The sequence below is a fragment of the Petromyzon marinus genome, chromosome 55 (genome assembly GCF_048934315.1).
Source record: "Petromyzon marinus isolate PM22_M1 ecotype Great Lakes invasive population chromosome 55, UKy_Petmar_22M1.pri1.0, whole genome shotgun sequence".
Classification (NCBI taxonomy): domain Eukaryota; kingdom Metazoa; phylum Chordata; class Hyperoartia; order Petromyzontiformes; family Petromyzontidae; genus Petromyzon; species Petromyzon marinus.
The window spans coordinates 2392484-2411177 of record NC_133721.1 but is presented as its reverse complement, the minus strand read 5'-3'; the positions used below and the strand labels follow the sequence as shown (position 1 = coordinate 2411177).

The window sequence follows — 18694 nt, the reverse complement described above, 5'->3', positions numbered from 1 at the left end:
AATACTGGAAGGAACGAAGTTGTAAACTGAGTGTACCAACCTGCAATAGACAAAATTCCAATGTTCCTACCAGCCCACCCTGCAGGAACCTGTTTATATAGTGTAGTGTATACCCAGTTGCTTTGTGATTAATAGCTCAGCTTATTGAAGAATATATCAAGTACAATTATTATACTGATGTAATATAGACTTAGTTTTTTCCCACATTGGTTTACTGTATGATAGTTGGGTAGTTGGAGGCCCTTTAGCGTCCATATACTAAATGCCTCTGTTGATATGTAAACTTTGACTTTAACACAGCTATTTTTGTCACAAGCTAATCCCTAGCTATTTCAATGCTAAATTCTCCTGCTTTCTAGGTCATTCACACCTATCACCGAGCTTAAAAGACGCCACGAATCTCAGCAGCACTCATTGAAGCACTGTCGTCCCGACAGTTATGTTCTTTCACCTGAAGAAGGCCACTTGTGTTGCGGCCGAAACGTCGTGAGAATTTTATTGTCTTATTTTTATTTCATTATTTTATTCTCATTCTACGTGACTTTACCGAAAGAACCAAAGAAGATAAACAGATACTTTAAACACCTTCATTTGGAAGTGCACGCTTACGTTTACTATTTGCAAAACATAAACCAGGATCAATCCACTGCTGGATGAAGCCCTCTCCATGCTGCGATTCCTTGCGTCCCTGTGATGTGGCAATCCATTCAGCTCCTGTAAGCGACCTATTTTTATTTGACCAGGTAAGGCCCACTGAGATATATAGCTCTTTTCCAGAAGCAGCCTGGCCACATATGATTGCTCAACGTAGTGGCTTATGTGAATATTTATAGCAGTAATTATCTTAACGCATGTTTTTAGATGTGGAGAAAAAAACCGGAGGACCTGGCGAAAAGGATACGTGACCATGGGGAGAACATGCACACTCCAAATACGGGAGACCCTTGAATATCACGAGTTCATAGTTCGTGGTTTAGACCTATCGCCAGCAAGCTCTATGTATATCAATTTACCTATCATGGGGATTAGTTTTGGTCTTTAGCGGGTATACTGTACAAGGAAGTACTATATCATTGTGTGATATTGTGGTGGGGAGCAGGCGAGGGGATTATTTGTTTACTAGCCTTTTGCCCGTCCAAGGATGGGTGTATTGCAGTAAATCTATTGCAGTAAATCAGACCGCGAAATGATATTCATTGCATCCATTTGTGTGCAATTTGTAAGGCTGCGGTGACAGACCTATTTCATTTAAAGGTTATAATCCCTTGTTCATCATGACGTCCTTTTTACTTTGATGTCTCAATAGCGTTAGGGAGATCGCGTGACGTGAGGGTTCTGCCTTTGTAGTGAGTTTCTAAGTTGACGCTGAGGAGGGGGGAGGAGGCACCTCGCCCCCCCCCCCATGTGGAGTGACGTCACCCGAAAGTTGCTGAGACAAGGTCTTATATAGGCCTGAGATGAGTGCATCAAGGTAGGTGGGTGGAGCTAGAGATGGTCCAACCACAGAGGCTGGGGCAGTGGCCTTTGTATTGTAAGATTAGCATGTCAATGGCTGTGGCAGTGGCCTTTGTATTTTGAGAGATTAGTCTATTCATGAGTATTAATGAGGGGGCCTGCTCGACGTGGAGTGACGTCACGTGCGGGACACAGACATTATTGGCTCATTATAGTAGTAAATTTGGCATTCAGTACAGCACATTTCCATTGTGATGTGTCTATTTTTGGTTGCGTGTATGTAAGCTCATTATTTAGGTCAAGCTTAAGTATTGAATATCACGCTTTTGGCTTTTACTACACTTTCCAAAAATGTAACCACCTCGATATCCAAGGTACTCCTTATAAAGGCATCAGGGTCGGGATCAAACCCTCGGCCTCCTCCATACCAGGTGAGGTAGTTAACATCTCCTAGCCACCGAGCTGATTCAGTCTCTGTGGCAATGATTGTCCATGCTTTGCACAAGCAAATACTGTAGAAGCATAACTCGCTTTTTGTGTCTCCACATAAATCAGAATACGATGTTTAAATACATCAGCCTAATGGCTTTTCCCACCAACATTCCCCAGCAGCATTTGTTTTAAGCAATATAATTATACCGGCTCCCATTTGGGTTTCATCAGTTAGGCTTGTTAAACTAATGGTGGTTGTTATTCAAAAAAGAGCCGGCCATTTGCGTCAGTGCCACAGTCCAAATTTACCAGACTTTAAATAATACTTTCCAATTATCCAATTGGTTAAAACCACAGAGCAGCATTGCCCTTAATGTGAAACCATGGCACACTCTACCCGTCTGTAAAACATATCACCTTCGTGAGAGCCTTGCATTGTAGGAATGGTGCAAATACATCTGGTAATGATTTTATCTAATTAGATCTGAGGAAGAGTTATTACTATAAATCTTGACTTAAAGCTTTCGTGACTGCAGGAATTCATATTATTTGGGTCTTTCGGTAAAGTCGCGTAGATAGGTTCAAATTAATACAAATAAAATAAACAAAAAAGCTCTGACGTTTTAATCACAACACAAGTGATCGTCATCAGGAAGAAGAAAGAGGGGGAAAGCTGCTGAGGCAGACTGTTTTAAAGGTTGAAAATGGGTGTAGCCCAAGGGTCATAAACGACGTGGCTAGTGATGTTAATGTGAGAAATTAGCACATTAATGTAAGATCGGAGAGCGGCCTTCATGACGAGGGCGCGGAGGTGGTTAGGTTAATGTGAGAGATTGGCATGTTAATGTAAGATCGCAGAGCTGCCGCCATGTCTAGGTCAGCATGCGGAAGGGGCTATGTTGGTGTGAAATTTGTTTCACCTGTTAATGTAAGATCGGAGAGCCGAACCTACGGGGAAAATAAAAACTAACATCGGAAGGTGGCAGGATGAGAACAACACCAGTTATGACTTAAACTGGTTGATGACGTTCTTCCAATGATTGCTGAATTTGTACCCATCGTCTCGGTCGAAAATGTGACTGTGTCTGTATATGTGGATGGCTTCATGAACGAATTCTTTTGATAGCCAGTGGGCTTACAAAGTACCTTCGTCTTAGAGAAATCAATTGGCGTGTGAGCCAACCGCATTAAAACAATGATCAGCCAAGGCTACCGTGTTGGTCCTACCGTGTTTCAAATCTTCCTTATGCTCATGAACACAGTCCGAGACATGTCGGTTAGTTTCCCCAATGTAACTACTGCCACAGACACGGCTTAGTTTGTAGACGCCAGGGTATTGTATATCAGGGACCCAGCGTATCCGCAGGTGGTGGATAGTGGAACGACCTTCTGTGAACTTTAGCTGCAAAATAAGCAGCGGCAACCCTGGCGGATAAGCAGTTGTGGACCAAGCAGTGACAGCACCACCAGGGTGTGGTTAGGACTGAAAATGCCAATGGTTTTCCTCTTGAAAAGCGACATATACCCTTTAACGATGCTTCCACATGGCGAGTATAGGCCGCCATTATAATAAGCATGTCTGCCACCAGCCATGGGTTAACAAGTCCTCAACAGCAGAGCAGGAGGAAGAAGATGTTAACATCTCAACAGCTGTGAAGGCGGACCAAGACTGCAGCAGAACGATATCTCCAATCGTACTGGTCTCCTTGCCATTGGATTCATGGTCCCATTCTCTCAAGAACTGTGTGGAAGCTACTGTACAACAGCTTTTTGGCGTCATCTGGTCCAACACCATGTGAGACTAGGCTCTAAGGAACGCTGTCTCGGGTGTGGACCAATCAATTTCAAGGACAGTGCATACATTATCAGAGTTATGTTTTTTGTTTGCATTCCGACCGCGGGTATTGTGGTCAATGCAAACATGACTCCTTGTAAAAAACAGGTGTCAGTTTTGTTGCCAGATAACAGGGTAAAAAAACAATTATTAGCTTCTCCACAATAAAATAAATCATGCACAGGCGTGTTTCATTAAAGGAACAACATCTTCTGGCCCATTCAATACAGTGTTTTTGGTGACCAGCTAGTGACGACGGGAGCTTGATTGTGAAGTCTGGAAGCTTCTAGTGGCAGCTACAAGAAGGTCGTCTAACACTCAGCAGAAACAAGAGTGTGTTTCTGCAGCTGTACCTGCGACTAAGAAGTCCTTTCAAATGATCCACTCTGCTCACCCCACGTGGGGAAGGAGCTAGGAAAGTGGCCCTAAACATAGTCTGTCTCACTTCTTCCGGACTGGATAACCACGTTCAGAAGGATCCCCATTACTGTGGTGGAAACAAAACTAAAAGTCAGATAATTACCTTTGGGAACTGGAATGTCAGGACCCTTATGGACAAGACTAAAAGTGAACGCCCAGAATGCTGCACCTTAATCGTGGCCCGGAAACTCAGACGACACAACACTGACGTAGCTGCCCTCAATGATACTCGACGAGAAGAGAAGGGGCAGCTCAAGGAACAAGGAGCTGGCTGTACCCTCTTCTGGAAAGGCAGACAGGAAGAACAGCGGCGGCTGCACAGAGTTGGTTTCTCCATCAAGAATTTACTTGATGAGTGAGCGCCTCATGACTCTATGTCTCAAACTGGTGGGGAGCCAATATTCTACTGTCATCAGCGTATATGCCCTGATTCTTCACTCCGATTATGAATGTTACGTCAACCTTGATCAGGTCCTTTCTACTGTTCCTGTGGGAGACAAACTTATTCTGCTCGGTGATATGCATGCCAGAGTTGGAAGAAACATAAACCTCTGTAATGGAACCATCGGGAAAGAAGGAGTGGGTAAAGTCAATTCCAACGGCATCCTTCCCTTGACTAAATGCACGGAAAATGGAGTCATCATCATCAACACCCTGTTACGCCAGAAAAAACAAATACAAAACATCATAGCATCATCCGTGATCTAAGCACCGCCACTTGATCGATTACGTCATTGTCCATGAACAGGATCCCAAAGATGTCTGCATCATCCAGGCTGTTCTAGTAGCTGCTGGTGGCTGGACTGATCATTGACTCATCTGCTCAACCATGCTCATAAAACTGGCTCGCAAGTGACGGCTTCATCAGAAGAGATGTCTACAGAAGATTAACATTGAAGCTTTATAGGACTCCATTAAGCAAGACCTCTTCCACCAATGCCTCAATGAAAAACTGTCAAACTTGATTAACCAAAAGTGGGAGAATGTAGGTCGTCAGAGAAAGTGCTTCAAGGATGTCCTCAAGTCCAACATGAAGAAGTGCTCCATCGACACTAACTCAAGGGAGTATCTTTCCCAGGATCACCTCAGATGGAGACAGTCTATTTCAAGAAGCCAAACATTTTAAAACTTAATAGCAGAAACAGAAAAAGTGGGAATGGCGGAAACAACAGCCTGCAGCCCGACTAATGCAGTTCCACCCACCACTATTTCTGGACACATGTGCCAGAGTTGCGGCAGAATCTGTCGATCCCAGATTGGTCTCTTCAGCCATCTTTGGACCCACAGAAAATCCAAATTTTCTCTGGAAGGCAATCCTCGATTGCGAGGGAAAGCCTATGATGACACTTGGGTCCCTGGTTCCATTGAAAAGGACGCAGTTGGGTTCATATTTTCACTAACACCACACCGTTCCGGGCCCTATCCACTGCTATTTGTGACTCAGTCTATGGGCCTCTGAGTCTATGAGTTTGTATGTACAACGTTAGTTTATGGGCTTCTCTGGACAGGCAAGATATTGGTAATACGAAGCCGTAATTTTCACAGCCCCGATGTGTTTATGTAATTTTTGTTGTGACTGAAATGATGTACATTATATAAGCGATATAGTTTGAAGAGTTGCGATGAGTAGAAGGCTCGTGTAGGGGCTAATGTTGATCAAACTGTCGAATGTTTCCCTGCACTCAAGTATACAAACGGGAGAATGTGGAGCGCCATCTGCAGTTGGAAATGATGCGTTGATAGCTCAAGGAGCTGGAGAAAGCCACGGCCACGGTCTCCACCAACACCACCACTGCCTCCAACGCCATCCTGGCAGCCACATGCAGTTCCGCCGCCACCACCAGGGATGCTGTTGGGAGATGCATCGACACCCCCACCCCGACTGCTTCTGGCATATTATTCACCCCCACCACCATGGCGCTTGATGTTGGCAGATTCAGCGCTGCCACCCCGGCTGCTGCTGGCATCTCCAACACCGCCACCACCGCCCCGGCTGCTGCCGGGAGATCCAACATTGTCATCCCAACCCAGCTCATGCTGGCAGATGCACCACTGCCTCCCCAGCTTTTGCTGGGAGATCCACCACCGCCTGTGCCAAAGCCACCAGGTTCGGCAAATTGCGTAAATTTATTCGAGAACTTCACTGGTCGGCTACTGCTGGAAGATCCACCGCCGCTACCCCTACATCTGCAGGCCGATCTACCGCCGCCACCCCAGCGTCTGCAGGCCAATCCACCACCACCCCAAGGTCTGCAGGCCAATCCACCACCACCCCAACGTCTGCAGGCCAATCCACCGCTGCCACCTGTGGGTCTGCAGGTTGATGCACCTTCACCACTCCTGGGACTTCATATTCAATACCCGTTGAGAAATACAACTGAGATTCTTGCATTACGTGTAGTCATTACACTTTCGGTGTTTTGCTTTCACTGGTGTTTGTCACGCCAAAACAAAGGTCAAATGTTGCTTTCGGGAGGTTATAGCTGGGAGGGAGAGGACAAGTGTGGCAGAAAAGAACCAGAGCTTTGTATGAAGTGATAGGCCATGTAACTTTTATACAGCACTAAGCAGCTGAAAAAAAGGATATGCCACTGAACTAATTCAGAGTAAGACCTCCGCTCTGAAATCGGAGCTGGTCATAAACAACTGCCCAGATATGGGAATACCTCCACTCTTTCCACAACTACCTATCATGCGGAGTTGAGGGGGTGGAGTCCTTGAAGACATACAAAATATCAAGGCAGGTACTGCTTTGATTTGTTTGGTAGGGCGAATGGTAAGTCCCTACCTCTTATTGGCACGATCCAGGTTCACCATCAGACTCTCCCACTCCTTGAAGTGAACAGCCATTACGAGATCATCACCAACATCATCAGCACACAGATCATCCGTTGTTCCCTCCTTCCAGATTAAGAAAAACCATGGGGCATGTTACACGTTAACATTATTGATACATTACGATTCGTAGATCAAAGTAGATTTTAATACAATCAGTCCTCGCTTAGAATGCTCCCGTAGAACACTGATTCGTTACAGTGATAGGTGTGGGGCCAAATGTTCTGGACTGACTTCTACCACCAAGCCAGCTTCACAACATCTGCGCGTTTCTCCGGTTTCCTCCTACGTGCCGAACCCTGATGCTTGAAATTGTCCAAACATCTTAATGCAGCACGGAGCTAATAATGAGTCTCGAGACTCAATGTGGCTCTCCTGGGTACATACAGGATATTTCTAGATTTGATTATATTTATTCATATGATTCAGCCTAGCAGCTGCACTGCGATGTGCCAGCCTTGCCACTGTGTCATGGTGGTAGTGGTGGTAAAACCGATTCGGAATAATATGTTCAGTGCGCGTTGTGATTTTTTCTTTTAAAAGTGTTAATCAAACGAGTTGCAGTGACGTCATGGTCGAGTAAGCAGCAATGACCGCTCCAACCCCTACATTAGAACATTACCTTTTTCGACCCAACATAACCACTCGCTTTCCTGTTTGATAGTTTTCTTATTTTTCTACCTGGCCTCAGACACTTTATAGGGGGCCTTGGAAAGCTGTTTTTTTACTTTGGAGCTTCCTAGGGCGATCCACAGCCTCCTTAGGTGTAGGGTCCTCAGTAAGCAACTCGAGCCTGACCTCATGGCTAGGCCAAGGGGACCTTCCGCCTGTATCTTTGTGCTCCATGGAAGACAGATCCCCTGGGAAAAAAGCCATAGCTTTGTCTCCCCCCCCCCCCCCCCACCCCGTTCAAGTTGACACCAGAGATCCCGGTGGGAGGAACGAGAGCTCTTACAAGCCCTTTTGTAAAAAAAAAAACAAAGAGAATACTGCCCTTCTTCGGGTCCTCAACGAGATGTCGAGTAAGGTTTGCAGGAGGGTGAAGATTCAGGAGGCAGCCACATATGACCCTTCAGACTATGCTAGACGAGCAGAGCGGTGCAATGAAGACCTACGAAGCCAGGCTGCTGGAACCTGAGGAGGCTTACATCAGACTGGACTCTAAGGGACGGGAGTGCCAAGTAAACCATACGGCCTCCCGGAGGGGGTCGAGGGCAACGCTCCTCAAGATGCTCTATCCTACATTCGGCTACATCTGCTCGAAGCTCCGGCATTCCTCTCTACAACTGGGCCATCACCACCTACACTAGTCGGCGCTGCGCTGTGACCACGGCGTGCCTCCACGCGTGCCTGTCGACGGTCGTCCTCAAGACTGCCCGCATCGAACGCGAGCTCATCTCATTCGTATGGCAATGCTTGCTTCCCGCAGAGCAGACTCTTGTCCACAACCTCTCTCGCATAGATGTAGCGTAATAAATGCACATCCTATACCGTCGGTATACTTACCTGCAGTTGCGGGCACAAGCCCATAGGGGGTGCCACTCTGAGCTGGGGAAGGACAGAGAGAGCCAGGCCCCAGGTGAGGGGTTGGGGGGTTCTTCCAGAGCCCCCTGGAAGGTTCTAGAGAGGGGGCGGCACCGGGGGCGGAGAGCCCCCGAGAGGTGTATTAAAGGGGCACCTCTGGGACAGCTCGGGGCAGTGCTCCGAAGACGAAGAACAGAAGACCATCCTAGCTAGGACCCTGGGACCCGACATCCTTATAAGGGTCGGGGCCGAGCGCGGACCAGTGGTCAGGACCCACACCTTGGCTGGGTCGGGTCAGAGTAGCCTCCCTAGCTAGGACCCTGGGACCTCGAGCCCGACGTCCTTGTAAGGGCCGCGCCGAGCTCGGACCAGTGGTCAGGACCCGTACCTTGGCTGGGTCGGGTCAGTTAGCCTCCCCTAGGGCACAGATAGCCAGAGGGCTGAGAGCCAGGTTTGATCAGTGCGAGGGCACGCTAGCCCGGAGGCTGTACCTCCCTAGATAGTGGGAGTTAAGGGGAGTTCTGTTCATAGTTACAAATAAACCGTGTTGCCTCTAAAGACGTCTCCAGTCTCCGTGGAACCCACTACATATGTGTATTTTTATATTTTTACCACTGTGATATACACGTTGCCTGCGTGCGGCGACGCTGGATGCTTTTCCCTCTTCCTTTTCCTCATCCCTTCACCACAGAATGAACACGGTAACGCGGTCATGCACCTCGGGGGGGGGGGGGGTCAGGGGTCAGACATTTGTGACGATGTGTGACGTGGGGGAGGGGGGGGGTTTGAGAAATGTGACGTCACATCAAAATGCGCAACTTTAAGTATAGAATTGTTATAACACTAATTGTTATAACACTCCTACATCAGTGCAGCGCCATGCACTACAATGGCAATAGTTGAAGCATGTTTTATTTTCAAAATGTAAATATGGTTTTGGGTGGGGGGCAGAGCTTTGTGACGCCATATTTGAGGGGGGGGGGTCTGACTTTTTGTGACGCCGAGTGACGAGGTCAAAAATTGCGTGACGTCATTTATGGACGGCCCCTCAAGTGAATGGCAAAATTGGTTTCGATTTACGTTGTTTCACTTAATGTCGTGTTTTTCAATGTACTAAATCGAGAACTTCAGTGCTTGGGGGATTTTGGAGCTGGCTCACCGCCTGGGCTGCTGCTGCCTTCCCACTCGGCTGTGGTTGCTCGAACCTCCGAGTCGTTCATAGCTCGTGGCTTCTAATATCGGAAGGAAGCGGTGATCGTCTTTGTTCGATGGCCAAGAGCTGCTGCTGCGAGGATGACCGGAGTTTGCGTGATGACCGTTTATGCTCCTGGACACGAGATCAGCAAGGTGTGATGTTTCATTTGTGGGAGTTGCACCGCCTGTACGCGATCAACCGTCGACGCGCCCACCCGGGCCCCACGTTTGCCGTGAGGCACCATGAGGGCCTCCCCGACGGCCAGGGCCTCCGCACGGTCGGAGTGGGCAGAGGCCGGCGTTCGACTGGTGGTTTGAAAATAACACGGACAAACATTCGAGCTCACGCTTTTGCTTTGGCAACAATTTTCGTTAATTGGGCTCCGAGCGGCTCAACAAGCCTGGAAGCCGGCGCATTTAATCACCTCCGAGATCGAAATGTGGCAAATCGCATGCTAATCAGGAGCAAGTTGGCCCAGGGATTGTGAATCAAATTTGCATGTGAAACGGCGGTGCAGGACTCGATTCGAAGGTGAGTGAATACTGCGCGGTGGTGCATTGCAAGTGGACATTATTATCATCCAACAGTGACCAGCATGGTGAAGTATGGTCAAACTAAAGCTGACATCCAACATCACGTGGCGAGATGTTCATCCAGCAGTGGAAAACGTAACTTAAAGTAACCAAAATAACAAGATGTATGGAAAATAAATCGGTTTAATTTTGTATATAAACGCGTATAACTCATGTGTACATGCTTGTAAATATACGATTCAGCTAAAAAATGTTAAACACATTTACACAAAGTCGCAAAGACATCAACTCGCTTAAATCTTTACCAGTACTCCAGGAGCTCAGAATTATTGCCCAAGTACTGTATATACGTGAGCAAAGTTATGACCATTTACGAAACAATTTGAAAACGTGTCAATATTTTGTCAGAAATTATCTTTGCACGTCTAAAGGACAAGAGAAGCTGTAACGAAATGCGCATTTGTAAACGATTAAACCTTAAAATTTTCTGACACCGACATTTTTTCCAAAAAACATTCCTTGTGTGATTGCACAGAGTCCGATGAGGGGTGGGGCAGCTGTGTAAAAAAAACCTGAGGTGAAATTCTCCGTTAAACCGACGATTTAAACAGCAACAGCTCGGGGAATTTTATACTATGTTCTATGCAGCTGACCGCTGCCCCTTCATACAGTAAATGGCATCCTCACAAGAATAAGTAACCTAACATCCCTTGCAGGGAATCCTCTCGCGATAAAAAATCTTCAATTTGCCATCCATCACGAGACCCCTGCGGGTATCACCGTGCACAATCATACTTCGAAGCTCTTGCTCGGATTCCCCAGAGCTTTGCCCTCCGAGTGGCCACCCTAATGGCCCACTCCGACAGGCCAAACCTGGCACAATTGTAGGTTTTCAACTATAATACACATTTTATGGGTTAGATCGTTTAAATATATAAATGTGTTGTTAAACCCACCACGACCCGACAGCCAATTAGTAAGGTTTGTCACGTAAACAGAACATGTCAATTCGTTACTAGTACAGTCCACCAGTGTGTTGGAGAGCAAAGCCACACCATTTACAATCTAAGTACAACATTTCGCCAGCACTAACTAGCTTCATCAGGCGACAGCCATCACTTGTGAGCACTTCTTTCGCGAATTGGGAGGGGAATCAATTAATGCATTGACTATGGGTATCCATTGCCGATTGGGTTATTTATATGTTAATCAACACACATTATGCATGCGCATTAAGGGACGAGGATTCTCCACGAATCTGGCTGTCGCCTGATGAAGCTGGTTGTAAATACTGGTGAAACATTGTACTCAGATTGTAAATGTTGTGGCTTTGCTCTCCAAGACACCGGTGTGATGTTACTAGTACCGAATTGGCACGTTCTGTTAATGTGACAAACCTTTCGAATTGGCTGTGTCGGGTGGTGGCGGGTTTACCGACACATTTAAATATTTATTACGCGATCTAACCCAAAAAACCCGTGTTATGGATATTGGTCGCGAAAGCCTACGTGTTAAACTGGTTTTCAACTGTTAGATCAGTGGTAGCCGATATGTGAATCGCGATCCATGGGTGGATGATCGCAAAATATTTTGATTGTGGATCTCGGGACAAATAGAAATAAACACTTCTAATATAAAGCAATTCTTGTTATAGCAGATGGCAAAACAAAATCCCCGACTAAGAATTAATGGATTAATAATATATATTTTAAACCAATAGATCGCACTAGCACTTGGCATGTCTACAGTGTTCTATTAGTCGGTCAAATCCATCCGGGTAACTGTTGGCTATATATTGCTGGTAGATCACGGAACATGTTGAGATATACCAGAATGGATCACAGTGCTTTGTGGGTTGGACACTGCTGCGTTAGTCAATAAACACCACCGATTCAGTAACCAATATTTTTGTGAAATCACCTTCATCACAAGGGGGTCAGTGTCTTGGCTGGCAAAGAAGTGGGGCATAAGATATCCTAAACCTTTCATACATCTTGACGCGTATACACCTTAATTGGCTGATTGTACTGGTTGGCAAGGTAAAAATTCTAAATAAAATAAAAATTGCGCTACCATTTGAACCGCTGCGACAGGAGAACGAAGAACCGGTGACCTCTGGATTGCAAGTTCAGAGTGCAAACCGTCTGTTACTTCAGGGTAGCATTTCTCATAACCGCCACTGCTTTTTTTTCCCTCTGCTTGCAAGCAGGCCGGGGAGAAGGCGAGCCCCATGGGGTGGACTCCGCAGGGTTGTAGCCTGGAATCTGTGACAGCGGACACACAAATGGCACAAACGTACAACAAAGATAGTCACCAAATAAGCCTTTACCAGACTGTGCTGCTGTTAGGCGGCATGGCCCACAAGGGGGTAAGTGGCCAACACCTCTCCCCAGTGCTGATGTTTACACACTGCACCAGGTACTCATTTAAGAAAGAGTTGACCTTGGGTAGGCAAAACAGCAGTTCAGATAATCCTCACTGGTGTTGGCGGTGAGTAGGAATTGGGTTGCCGGGTTCATAGCGCAGCGTGCTAACCACTACACCAATGCTCTCACACACACACATGCGAGTATTTCCAACACAAGTGATACGTTATTATTACACTTATTTACACTGAAAAACTTCGCCAAGTCTGAAGACTTTTGAGGAACAGGGGGAGAGAAGATGACAACTCCACACAGTAACACACTCTAGTTGGGAATCAAACCCAGTTTTCTTGCTGCAAGACGCAAGGGTTTACCAATGTGCCACCCTGCTGCCCATGGCGATACGTAAACTACCTTAATACCAGTTTCAACGCATGCTTCTTTTTAGATATGGGAGGAAACCAGAGAACCCGGAGGAAACCCATGCAGAACAGACTCATGGAGTTTTGTTAAGAAATCTGATATCTACCAAGGCTCCCACACCCTGACTTAGCTTGGTATCTTGAGAACTCGCATTCATCAACAACTGCCCCTAACGATAATTTAAATAGGTCACGTTTCAGATAATGGCCCTTCTTGTGCAATGAACTAGGGCCATAATAAAAATCTATTTCATACAGCACCTTGCATATCGAAATATCTCAAAAAAGCACTGGACATTAAAAAACTACTCAAGTATAGATACAAGCCAATAGAAATAAAGTAAAAGCCGATAATAACAATAATGACAGTGATACTGACACTTTACACAGCATGAAAAATGCAATTAAAGCTAATCATAATGATTCCCCTCACAGTAATAACCAATCAGAATCCAGGAAAAGCCAATTAATAACGACGTTTTCAAGCTGGATTTAAACACACGGACAGACACAACTGATATAGGTAGGGATAGTGTCCCATAGTCTTTGGATATACAGTCTGTTCTATAATACTGTAGTTGCGTACCTCAAGAACACCACGTTTTGGAAAAATCGTGTTATAATAAATAATATATATTATATGGGGTAAAGCGCAGTCCGCAATAACGCGTGAGATGCGTAACACAGGCTGAACAAAGACTAAGGAACGTGGGTAGCATCTAGAAGCATCCAGCAGCATCCCGCCTTGAGTGATGCTACGTCGAGGCAGCCGTTACAACCGCTTATTCCTACTCGCGCGATGTAGTTCCATTCATTCAACCGAGTTATATCCAGTTTGGATCCGCGTTATACAAAAAATGCGTTCCTTCATACATTCATCATCGCGTTATATCCAATTTGCCAGTTACAGGAGGTATAGGACAACAGACTGCAGCTCAAAATGCTAGCTATACATATATTTTTTCCATCCAAGACCGGAGTTTATATTTTATTCCTGTGTTATAAGGGTATTACGTTCAGGGGCTAAATGCCAATGGATGGGTCTGATAGCCACGGGAGAGCCTCAGGAGAGAGTTTGTGTCATCTTGCCACCCCCTCCATTCAAGGAACGCAGACTACAGTGGTGTAAAATGTGGTCCATAGTTTGGGTTGCATGGCCACAATCGTACAGTAGCTTGTTTTTAATGCACTGCTATGTATCTGTATGAGTCTCTATGAATCTCTAGGAATTATAATGGGTCTCTCTGTATCTCCTATGTATCTCTGTGTCTCTATGGGTTTACTATACGGTCCCACCGTTTGGGTTGCATGGCAACAAGCGCTATGCTGTGGCTTGTGTCATTAATTTTCGGCCCGCTGACGTTCCGATGCGGCGAGCGTTTGTTTTTTGTGCACTACTGCTGGCGCAGCAAGCAGCAACAGCAGCATGGTCACAATACAAATCGGTGGTATTCCGAGGTTGCGCGTCGCGCCGCACGGTGAGTACCTCCGGGCGGACGAGGTGCATGCGGATCCGTTGGTGCTGCAGGTTGGACGAATCCAGCGACACGCGCACGCACACGCGGTCGAACATGTTCAGCGCGATGCCCTCCACGCACAGCGTGGGGCCCTACACAAAACACAAAGACATATCTCCAATGTAGCCTTAACAGACTGTTGGGGCAAGTGCTGTTGGCGAGGAGGACAGATGAAGGCCGGCACGGCACACAAGGGGGTGGGTCGCCAGCGCCATGCCCGGCCGCCTTTGTCTTCCCAGTGGCGATGTTTACACACCGCACCAGGCATTCAATTGAGTTCCGAGTCAACCTAGGGGAGGCCCAGGACCGGTTCAGATAATCATCACTGGTGTTGACCGTGCGAAGGAATTGAACCCAAGTCGCCGGGATTGTAGCGCAGAGCGCTAACCACTACACTACCGCTGACTGCTCTCTGCCAAGTGCCCTGCACACAAGCACGGATTGACGTAAACCCAACGTTATTATTCATACTATTACATGGGTCACTCAGAAAAGCCTGATTCTCAAAACGTTTGCATTCAAGGTCACTGCTACGTCTTTGTAAAAGGAGGCGAACGATTGATATGTGCTCCCCAAATAAGTAATTTGCATGTAATTTGCCAACCTTGGACCATGATGCTGGCACACGAATAACGTTACAGGATCTTTTAACGTACACTGTTAAAGCGGATAGCCTGTAAATATTTTACGCTTAATACACACCACAGTATTAACCGGAGTGGCCACCGAGTTTGAAACGCAAACCTCCACAACACACAGCGAATGCAATACCGCTTGGGCCACCTCAGCGCGAGCTGAAAACCAGGCATGAGAAGCCCTTTTGAGCTTCTGGTCCAAATTAGGCTGTGTGCATTATCCACGCAGAGTGACAATGTAATGCGGCATGCAAGGCATGCTGGAAAGGACCGGATCCACTGGTCACACATGTGCTTTTTGCCATCTAGAGATCACTTTTTGCATCAACTACTATTTCCCTCATTTGTTTTTATTCTACAAGTACTTTTCTGCCCTTTGAGTTTCTCATTGTTTACAGAAAGCATTAGATTTTCTCTATAATTCTTCCGGATCTGAGGGATTTTACTGTATTTTTAATCTGATGTCCTCTCCGTGACAATACGGGCTCCGTCATGGCAGTTATTTCCAAAGCATATTTAACTGTGACCGTTTTATAATTGAAACGCATTTACATCATTAAATTCAGTTTCAGTTTATTTTGGTATAGCCCTGTGAGCCATCCGGCTCTAATGTATCCACCGGTGTAACTTCCTCTGTAATAGTCCACACTGCCAAATGGCAAAAAAACGGAGCTTCGTATCTCACTGCGTTCTTCCACCTTAAACCAAGTGTCTGTGTGTCTGATAGAAACCTAATCGTAGAGAGATGGTCAGGGGGCTTGGGTCCCAGTGCATTAAGCCAGTCCTGGGTTTAAATGCAGAATTCAACCGTTCGGGAAATGCCAATGCCTCCCGGTTAAGTGAACACATGCCCTACCTCCTCGTCGAAGGTAACGGTGAGCTTGAGATCTTTGGAGTCAAAGAAAACCGTCCCCTCCAAGCCGTACTTGGGAATGAGCACCACCACGGCGTTCTTGCGCACAAACAGCACGAAGCCCTCTTCGCTCACCACTCCCTTGCTCTTGAAGAACAACTAAGACCACAACAACAGCAGCCGTTAATCACCGCTACGTTGCCAAGAGCAGACACACGCGCATCACTTACCAGGCCCACAATTATTTAACAAAATTTAAGGTATTTTTCTGCATCCCCCCGCTAATTAATTCCAGTTGTGCTATTGGCATCATGTCATGGGGATTATTTTGAGTTCAATCGTGAAGGTACAATGTCAATTGTATTGACTATAATCCTCCATCACCTGACAGAGCCAATCAAATAAAGTTGTCACATCATGGGCAAATGTGCCAAGTAAACAGGTTTTTCAGCAAACACAGAAGAATGCTGAAAAGCAATGTCAAGTGTAGCCAACCAGTACAGCCACGGCACCACCACACGTAAGCGTGCGAATAGAAAACAATTGATTCTTACTACACGCACAATACGATGCCTGCTTTCGTGACCTTAAAAAATGGTTTTCAAGAGACGAATGGACGCATTATCAGGTGCCTAAGCACACGCCGTGCAAGCTCCACGTGGCCCACACTTCCGCCTCCCACCTGCATGTGGAAAGCTACAGACGAGCGTTGGGCGTACTGCGCCATCTTGTGGCGGTAGTTGAGGTTGTTGCAGAGCTGCTGCTGATTCTGCTTGTCGGTGAGCGCCGGGTACGTGGGGTCGGCGCCCACGCACACGGCCAGCAGCCGGTGCACAATCACATCCGAGTATCTGTAACGGTACAGGGAGACAACAACAATATTCACATTTGTTGTAGCCTCTATTTAATATGAAGATTAAATTTACAGTAGATACAGGCTGCGGTATGGCCACGAGATGCCAACGGAGCAGCGGTATTAATCCACCAAGCACCGCGATTCATTCTGGTGGATCTCAGCGGGTTTGACGATCCACCAGAAAGCTACGCAAACAATGACTCAGATGGATTTAACGCTGTGATAGAATACTGTACTCTGGCCATACCACGTTCTAGCACCATCTGCTGGTGGAAATTATCTTTGTTAATGTATGAATTTAATTCTTTGTTGAGGATTTTTTATTTGTCAACAGATGTAGCGCAAATTGCTGCCTGCTCATATCTGTGTTCTTATTTAAGATCCACAACAAAATCGTTAGCGATCCATGGCAGAATTGCATTTCACTTTTGGCCGCCGCTGCAACACGGCAATGGATTCTTGATTCTGCACGTGGAACACTGTCACCCTCCTTGTAGGCGTTGGTGTTCTCCGGATCCTCTAGTTTTTCCCCAACACAAGCCAAACAACCATTTAAGGAATTGGCCAAACTTCCCGTTTATAGGACCTTTTAGAAAAATAACTCAAAATCTGAATCTTTATCCTGGAGAAATCCGATTCGCGATAAAAGCTCGTTTTGACAGATGTCCAGTAGGTATATGATAGGAGTGCTAAGAAGAGGAAAGGTAAACAAATCAGTAAAAGTAAATAATAGAAAAAAGATATACAAGTTGTATGTTAAACTTAATTCGCACCGTACGTAGCCAACCGTGCTAATTGGAGGTGTGCCGTAATCACAAGTTAACATTGCATAAGTACATCAATTAATAAATAAATTCCTAAACTTGGGAAAGGCAGCACAGTCCCAGACCACACCAAGACAACAACATAGTCCCCTCAATAATCGCGAAGGTCGATTTAACGCGTGTGCCTGACGCCAGAGCACGTCACCGTCGAATGGGCGACGTGAAGTGGGTGTAGATGGCGGTGGCGAGCCCGTAGTGGTGGGTGTCGGGCTCCATGCCGGAGCAGAAGTAGATGGCCTGCATCATGCAGCGCGTGGCCAGGATGCGCAGCAGAGTGTTGAGGTATGGTGGCGCTCCCGGCACCGCCGCCCGGTCCAGGGACTCGGCCAACGCCTTAGCCGAGTCCACCTGGATCTCGATGTTCTGCGCAAAAAAATCGGGCACACCGGCGTTTGTGAGGTGACTATCCCGCACGTGGCTTGTAGTTCAGTGCTGGGGAAGCAGCAAGGGTTGTGGTGTATTGGAAAAAAAACGTTATTCAGCGCACTTCCTGTGGGCATTCAGGTTTCCATAACCTGGCTTGCCAGGAGAAGGCAGTACAGCAAGTGGATTAATCTACATCTGGCACAGTGCCTGGCTGCCTTCCAGCGTTGTCTGTGGTTCGTCACACCTTTTGAGTTGTTCTGCCTCTAAGGGCGAGTGGAAACTATACGGCTACATCTCAAGATAAAGGTAAAAGGTGCAGCCCTGCAATTGCTCGCTCAGGCCAATACTGACATCGTTTCAAGACACCTCTGCTTCACAGTAGGGGGTAGCACATTCCCACCCATTTTGAGCATAATGTTCATCACAATAAGTCGACCTGATATTTCAACATTTCATTGCTGGAATTTATCTAAAATTAAATACAGTACTACATTTATCGTGATGGTTTTTTGTTGCTTATTTCTGTGGAGTAGCTGGGAAACGAGCCGAGTCCTTCAACTCCCTACACTTGATAACACAGTATGTTCAATGTGGCTGCTGGATTTTGAAGCCAGGGTCCCAGCTGTA

The 18694-nt window shown here is 46.5% G+C and overlaps 1 protein-coding gene across 1 annotated transcript; it reads right to left on the bottom strand.

The window, feature by feature from the left end:
* Positions 1-16605: 16605 nt before the first annotated feature.
* LOC142905593 (exosome complex exonuclease RRP44-like) lies at positions 16606-18118 on the bottom strand (the record flags this gene model as incomplete). Its single annotated transcript, XM_076052218.1, has 2 exons — positions 16606-16872; positions 17847-18118. Coding segments are annotated over 2 exons (522 nt in total), but the record flags the coding sequence as incomplete, so codon positions are not given.
* Between the last annotated feature and the right edge of the window lie 576 nt (positions 18119-18694).